The 8614-nt window shown below is 38.3% G+C and overlaps 1 protein-coding gene across 1 annotated transcript in view; it reads left to right on the top strand.

Annotated features, from left to right (window-relative positions):
* Cubn (cubilin) overlaps positions 1-8614 on the top strand; it is a 291759-nt gene that overhangs the window by 170241 nt on the left and 112904 nt on the right. Inside the window, exons 44-46 of the mRNA XM_008833899.3 lie at positions 1916-2121; positions 3017-3201; positions 4417-4609. Coding sequence (XP_008832121.1) covers positions 1916-2121; positions 3017-3201; positions 4417-4609 — 584 coding nt within the window. The remainder of the gene's footprint in view (positions 1-1915; positions 2122-3016; positions 3202-4416; positions 4610-8614) is intronic.

Here is an 8614-nt window from a genome sequence, read left to right as displayed (position 1 = left end):
TTATTTAACTTAATGTTTTAAATTGTTTGTCCATGTTATGTATCAGCATTAAATACTTTTTTAAGGATGAGTAATAGTTGTGTTTTATAAGTCTGCTGATTAATTTATTTACTTATGAATATTTGAGTTGTTTTTATTTCTTGGATATTATTAATAATGCTACGCTACTCTGAACATTGGAAAGAATCACATTCCTACCTTCAGAATACTGGGTCACATGATAATTTTATGGAAAACATTTTGAGTAACCACCACTCTGTTTTCCATTTCCCATTCCCATCAGTAATACACAGCATCCCAGTCCTCCACACCATCATGAACACTTCTTTTCTTTGTCCTTGTAATCGTCTCGTGTGAAGTGTTACCTCAGTGTGGTTTTGATTTGCATCTCTCCAGTGACTAATGATGTTGATCATCTTTTCATGAGCTTGTTGATCATCCATATATCTTCCTTGGAGAAATGGCTGCTCAGTTTTTTGCCACTTTTAATTGTATTATTAGTTTTTGCTTTTTGAGTTGTAAATGTAATTTTATATTCAGAATATCATATGGTCATACGATTTAATTTTTCTTGGGTAAATATCCAGGAGTGGAATTTCTGGACTAGTGGAATTGTGTAAGAAACTGCTAAAGAATTATTCGGGATGATTGTTATCAGTGCATAGTCTCACTAGTTGCTCTGCAAGCATGTCAACATTTGATCTTACCACTCTTTTTCATTTTAGCCAGTCTGATGGATATGAATTAATGGATTATTGTGACATTTAATTTGCATTTCTCTGATAAATAATAATAATTCTTTTCATATTCTCAATGGTCATTCACTTACCTTTATGAATACCTATTTAAGTATTTAGTTTAATTTTAATATGTTTGAAGTTTTATCTTATTGTTTGTACGAATTCCTTTTGTATTTCAACTATTAGGCCTTAGTTCAATACTCTGTAATGATGTCCCCTCCTCTCACTCATGAGCTGTCTATTCATTTTCTTATTTATGTCTTTACTGAGGAGAAATGTTTATTTTTGATAAAGTTTATTAGCTGTTTATCTTATGGACAGTACTTTTTTGCATTCTAAAAAAGCTTTTCTTATCTCAAATTTGCAAAGATATTGTATTCTTTTCTAGGAGTTTTATATTTCTAGTGTTTATATGTGCATAAGAAGGCATACTGAATGAATTTCAGCATATAAAGAAAGAAGCTAACATTTCTTTTTCCCTTCACCATCAGAATATCCAATTATTGTAGTGCCATTTTCATGACTGCATTTCCTTGGGACTTTTCATTGTCGTGTATGGACTGCACGCTCGTTTGTGGCTAAGATTCTAGCTGCATTTCTTGGTGGCACCATTTTAACCTGACCACACATCTCCCAAGTCCCCCAGTGTACCACATACTTTTCTTCACGATGTCATCTTGCCTCCTGTGTTCCTTCACCAGATCCTATTTATAGTTCCTTCTCAAAACTGCCCCCATCAAGCTGTTCTCACAATCAAATGTGCTTCAAAATTCCATGACCACTTTTTGGGGATTGAAGGCAGGGCTTGGTGCATGCTAGGCTCGCGCTCTAGCCCTGGCTGCACTCTCAGCTTCCTCTTCTATACCTTTATAGCTTGCCTGGCACTCAACGCGCTCTGCCTTCTATACTTTTTCTCTGTTTTTTCCTGGTTTTTCTCACTGGAAAGAAAGCTTGAAGAAAATGCATTGCCTTGTATCTCTTGCATAGGTATGTTGACAAATTTGAGTGGAGAATTTGTGACATAGCTGAAGGATTTTGTGATCAAAGTTAAAGAAAGGTTTGTTTGTTTTAAGTGAACAGTTTAATGCAACATGTGATTCAGGATAATCCCCCAAATTTCTTCTGTCAGTTTAATCTCTGTAACTTTTTCATTTGTTTCTTTGTTTTCTCATCAGATCTTTCCAGTTAGAGAACTCTCAGAACTGTAACAGAGATTTTGTGGAGATCCGGGAAGGAAATGCCACTGGTCACTTGTTGGGACGATACTGTGGAAACTCCCTCCCTCACAATTACTCATCTATTATGGGGCACAGTCTGTGGATCAGATTTGTCTCTGATGGTTCAGGCAGTGGCACAGGATTCCAGGCCACTTTTAATAAGAGTGAGTTGGTTCATTTCAGTAATGGCTTTTGGAATATATCCTATAAACTACATTGATGACACGTTTCAGCAATGCATTAAGCAAGAACAGTTCTAAACACTATACAGTCTTCTCTGAGATTGTCTTTACAGAATTACTTTGCTATGTAATATGACAAACTAAATTAGGCATGAATGAGTCATAAGAAAAATGAAAGTATGCTCAATGTTTCCAGTTTTTTTAAGTTCCAATTTCTACCTGTTTTAATTGTTTATGATACTGTGCAAATGAGTCTTCTAATATAGTCAAGGCATGGGATATTTCTATCAAACTCATTTCATTTGGTCCTATAAGCTCTACATTCTTCAAATTAAGACCTTTAGTTTTGTTTGGAGATAAGCATTCAGGCATAACTGTAGGATACTCTTTCAAGACAGAAAATGTTAGCTAGTTTTACTCTTTAACTCAAGTTTTCCATAATTTGAAATTCTCTGTGTTAATTCTCTTGCATTACAGAATCTAACAAGAAAAAAAAAATTTTTTTAAGTTCTTTCCTTTGTAAAAGAAAGCAAAATTGGTAAAGTAAAATTAGGGAGTGGGATTGGATTGGCAGCCCTGTTCCCCAAGTCCCATCATGTCTGGGAAAATCTTTTCACATGGGAAGTTGTTGCCTCTTTTGATACCATGCCGCCTTCTCAGGGGATGGAATTCCATTCACAAAGTCACCCTTTTCTAAAACCTAATAGATAGTCTGGAAACCAAAAGGGAGGCAGTAATTCTTTCAGTGGCCAGAAAAGAAATCCCAGTCAGTTAAAAGCCCATCCTTTTTAATAGCCGCCTCTTGCTTTTGTCTTATTTATTTGATTAAAGAGGAATTCTAACTAGGTCTGATTTATAACTCTGTTCTTCCTCCTAGTGTTTGGCAGTGATAATATTGTGGGAACTCATGGGAGAATCGCATCTCCCCTCTGGCCTGGAAATTACCCCCATAACTCCAATTACAGATGGACAGTAAATGTTAATGCATCACAGGTGATCCACGGTAGAATCTTGGAAATGGACATTGAAACAACGCATAACTGTTATTATGACAAATTAATGGTGAGTTTCCCTGTGCGGTGGACATCTATAATTGTGATGATTTATTATTAGCAAATATAAGTCTAAATTAATACCTACTCAGATAAAAGATGCATGATAGTTTCTAACAAATCATCTCACCATTACCTATGTAAAGTAAATTCTAGTATTATATTTATTATTTTTAGTCTGTATCAATGGTGTTTTAAATATTGTTATAATTTCTTTATTGGCTTTGTCTACACATGCATATTGTCCAAGTATTTATTCTATTGAATATCCTGTGTCCTGTTTGTTCTTTTGTCTTCTTTTGATGTTTTTCTATGAAACAAAATGAGAGTTTATTAAGAAAAAAGTTAGATATAGATTTCAGCATTGTTGTGAACAAGGACTGGGGAGGGAAAGGAGGACAGTAGTGCATGCTGTCCAAGAAAGGAGGACAGTAGTGCATGCTGTCCAACAGCAGGAGAGAGAGAGAGAGAGAGAGAGAGAGAGAGAGAGAGAGAGAGAGAGAGAGATCCAATTTATTTTTCTTATGCTAGAGTGTTAAAACTCTCAGGCATGATATAAAGATATGTAAATACAAGCAGGGAAATTATGGTGGTCTTTGCCCTCCAGACATTGGCTAGTCCGTGAATTCCAGAAAACACTATCAGATCCCTAAAGGCCACAACTCAGTCTTACTCATCTTGGATGCTCAGTGCCTTGAGAAGAACCCATTATCTGATGGCTAGCCCCATAGGTGTGGGAATAATAACTACATAACCTAAAAAAGATTGTATAATTATTACAATGAAATTGTTTCTGATTCCTTGGAAACTATCATAATGTGCCTCTATGTAGGTAATTCAATATTTAAAAGCAAATGAAAGATTTGCTAAGTGTATTCGATGTGTGGCGCCCTGGGCTCTGATGGCTCCCTTGGCATTTGTCTTCCCTTCTTTGGTGAAACAAACCCTGTCAGGATAGTTCCTACTTTCTTACCCACAGATGTACTATACATCATTGTCCCACAAACATGTTTAGAGTTTAATTCTGCAACAAAGCTATATTTTTGGAACACCTTAAATTATTTGTAATAATATATTTGCCACTTTTAAATGGAAGTAAGGCATTTGCTCATTATTCTTTCCACTTTGATAAGCTTATAAAATACAAAGCACCCTTTAAATTTTTTTTAAATGAAGAAAATATGGTAGTTGTCTATTGTTTTATTATCTTTTTGTTTCTATGCAGATTTATGATGGGATTGACACTCATTCCCGCCTGATTGGCACCTACTGTGGTGCCCAGACAGAATCCTTCAGTTCCAGTAGGAACTCCTTGACATTCAAATTTTCTTCTGATTCTACAGTCTCAGGGAGGGGATTCCTTCTGGAGTGGTTTGCAGTAGATGCTTCTAGTGGACCTTTACCTACCGTTGCTACAGGTGTGTTTGGTAATGTATGGAATTCCATCCAGGACTGATGTATATGGTGTGTGTGCAAATACATACATGTCTCCCCTCAAGTACACAGACAAGAAAGTTAAACTTCTTCATTCATATGTTCACATGTTCCTTTCAATTTATAAATACAACTTTTATAAAAATTAAATTTCTTGAAAATTCAGGTTTCATATTTTTTATATGACTTAGATATTTTATATTCATAAGATATTCCACTTATAATTTCTGGAGACCGCTTAACACATTGGTAAAATTTAACTTGAAATACCACACACATATACACTCATTATGAACCAACTAACAAAAGCAGTAATTTTTCCTCTGGATTTTATTTTATGAAAGTATCACATTCTGTATGTGCATAGGTGAAAATGTCATAATGGAAGACATTTTGTACAATTAATATATACAGATTAATAACATTCACTGAACATTTCATTAATACCATTATTTTAAAATCCATTAATATATCAACACTGTATCATTAGGATTTCTTACATAGGCATATATTTAACTTAATTCAACATTTATTGAGGATTTATTATGGATATGGTAAAGTGACTATTTCTCTTTCCAGTTTACAGGTGATTTGGAAAGCTAAGGCATTCATATGCTGGTTAAATAACAGTGGGATCCTGAAATGATTAATTTAAAGAAGCAAGCGCTAATAAGCGAATAAACGGCAAATAAAGCAGCGTAGGCAAATGAGCTTAGCATAGATTAGGGTTAGAATTTGCCATGGCTGTGGGGAGGCTGGCAACCAATGACTGCTGGGAGGGTCAGAGACAGTATCTTACAGCGATGGGGCTCTTGGTGGGATAACCAGGCTCCCGTGGGTAGAGCCACATTGAAGGACATTTAGGGTGAGGAGAGGGGATGAGATCTAAATACCATCAAATTATATTGTATAAAAATCACAAAAATTCAATTAAAAATGTTCAAAAGACAAACACCTAGTGTAGAATGAGGGCAATGGGCAGCAGGCCCCAACCCTCGCCAAAGAGCTATTGGCAACTGATTACTGTGGGGTGACGGGGAGCAGATCTTCTTTAAGGAAGTGACTCTAGATTGGCTGACTAGACCCCAGTGGATGAACTTGCACCGAGAGACATCTGGGTACACATGCTTGACTGACTATGACTTAACATATATGATAGAATGAAATCTAGCGGAGGGGGACAGGGATGGGGGACGGGATCTAAATTTGATTAAGATCTATTATATGAAACGCACAAAAGCTCAATACAATATTTTTTAAATTAACGTATGTAGAAGGAAAATGGTCAGTATGTCAGTCAGGAAAGCCTCAGTTATGCTGCACGGATAAATAATCCCAAACTCTTAGTGTTTGAAAACAGTAAGATTCCTGTTCATGGTACTTCTTAGGTTATTCATGATCTCCTAATTCAAGGTGTTTCCATATCAAGGGCATTGTATCAAGGGCATTATTTGTGACCATGGCAGAAGGCCAAGAGCCCAGGAGTGTCTGCCTAAAGTCTTTGGAGTAAAAGTAGCACTTGTAGTTGATTGACTGAAACTAACTTAATGTTTTCAAAAGAGAATGCCAACACAAGCGCATTGGAAAGTGTGCATCTACCAAGGTTTGGGAAGTGGTAAGACATAAAATATTTGAGAACATTCAAGTCTAATAGTTATCAATGTCTTATAAATTCAAGACAAATATTTTATATGGAGGAAACCCTTAAAATTGGAATACCCTAAATGGAACAAAGTCTCAGGCCATACTTGACTACACCAGCAAAACCTTGTCTCAAAATAAAATTCAATAAATAAGCAAAGAAACTCCAAGCAATGGAGTTAACAGGTTCAGTGAAGAGGCTCAAGACCAAATAATCGCTCAAAGACAGGTCAACTGAGATTGTCGTGTGTAAGAGAAAGAAAAGGAACAAGGGAAAGTGTTTAGAGCGTCAGGTGCCATCAAGCATAATGAAAAATCCAGAAAGATGAGAGGAGTTTCAAGAAGGGGGAGTATTTGAAGAAATAATGTCTGAAAACTTATCAAATTCCATTTAAAATCTAAATATTCATGAATTCAAATAAATTCTAAATAAGATAAACTCAAAATTTTCTATGCCTAGACACATCATAATCACACTGTTAGAGCGAATAAAAGGGTGTTGTCTTGACGGGACAAAGGAAGGAGCCGTGCAGAAAGCTCTTCAGTAAGTCGTATCTGGTATTTCTCCAGAAATCATTCATGCCAGAAGGCAATGGGGTGGCATAGTCAAAGTGCTGAAATTAATTAAAAGACTGCTAGTCCACAATTTATTTGCCATTGTATCCTTCAAACTAAGTGCAAATTAGAAACATTGTGCTGTACAGCTTTGGTGTCAACTTGAGGAACCCGGGTTGAGAGAGCCTCAATCGGGGAATTGCCTCCATAGGACCGGCCTGTGGCCATGTCCGTGGGGCATCTTCTTGATAAGTGATGTGGTATGGGCGCCCGGGTTTCGCGGAGCGCCAGCTGCTGGCTGGCACCTGTCTCTCGCACGCCGCATTGCTGAGGGTCTCCGTGGCTACTGGATGCTGGCGACTCTACTGGTCACTGTGCTTCCAGGTGTGTTCCGTTCCAAGCTACCGGGCACTCCCTCTAGGTTCGAGACCCATCGGCCGCCAGGTCACGAGGGGAGGTGCTGGAACTGCGAAAGCAGAATCTCTGGGAGTCGTTGTTTATGAAGGGACAGCCCCCTCCGGAGAGACTGAATCGTAGGCAGTAAGACACAGAATTCAGCTCAGTCAGGTATAGCTCCTTTATTCAGTGACTCAGCTCGGCTCCAGGTCTTAGTGATTCAGCTCTGATTAATTAGGGGGAAACCAGGATATTTATAGTGTGGGGGCAGTAGCAAAAGCCTTAGTTGATAGGTGCTTTGTAGGATGCCCCATTTACATGTGGTGGTGGCCTTTTGCCAGGCTGTCAGACATTGCCAGGAAAACCTGGCAGTTCCTATGCCAGAGGCCATGTATCTGTGACGGCTACTTCAAAGATGAGTCAGGAAGAGAGTAGGGGGGCGCCCTGCTGAGAAAAGGAGTCTCTGCATAAGAACGCTGAGCCTCTTGGGCTATCCGGACATGGAGAGACTTCGACTTAACACAGCAGGGCTTCCCAACAATGTGGGAGTGCCTAGCCCACTGTGGGTGGTGCCACCCCCGGGCAGGTGGGCCTGTGTTGCATAAGAAAGCAGGCTGAGCAGGGGCCAGGGGAGCAAGCCAGTAAGCAGAGTTCCTCCAGGGCCTATGCTTTAGCTCCTGACTCCAGGTTCCTGCCCTGAGTTCCTACCTTGGGCTCCCTAATGAACTGTGACCTGGGTGATGTAAGACAAATAAACCCTTTCCTCCCCAAGTTGGTAGTGGTCGGAGTGTTTTGTCACAGCAATGGAGAAACAAACTAGAATACCAGCTAAACAAAAACTTAGAATATTCAGTGACAATGTGTCTTTCCTACAATAGGAAGTCTTCAGGATGAAACTGAAGATACTTTTCTACCTACTAGATAGTGTGGTAAAAATAATTTAATTTCAGAACATTTCAAGTTCCGTATATCACCTGCATGTTTTCAAGCCTTGCATTCTTTTTCTCCTTCTGGATGGAAATGTCATTCTGTTAAGGTAGAGCTCTCCTCCCATCTGCAAAGTGCTACCAAAGGAATTATTTGCTTTCTAATTTTCCCAGAAGAAAGCTGTGGAGACAGCTTCCAGTGTGCCACATGACTGTGATATGTGGGGTTATTTCGAAAATAACTCTCCAGTGTCATCTTAGGTGCTGTGGATTTCGTCTGTTCACTTGGGTCTGCTGTGTGCAGAAGAAGGAAAAGCACTGAAACTTTTTTAAGCAATATCTGCTTTCTGTGTTGTCTGGAAATTCTTTCATTTAAACTTTATTTGTTCTTTAAGAATCTCATGTATGTATGCAGTGCATTTTGATCATATCCACCTGCCTCCTTCCTCATCCAACTTCTCCCAACTGCTT

Source organism: Nannospalax galili, unplaced genomic scaffold (genome assembly GCF_000622305.1).
Source record: "Nannospalax galili isolate Female #2095 unplaced genomic scaffold, S.galili_v1.0 scaffold976, whole genome shotgun sequence".
Lineage (NCBI taxonomy): Eukaryota > Metazoa > Chordata > Mammalia > Rodentia > Spalacidae > Nannospalax > Nannospalax galili.
This window is presented reverse-complemented; position numbering and strand designations above follow the sequence as displayed.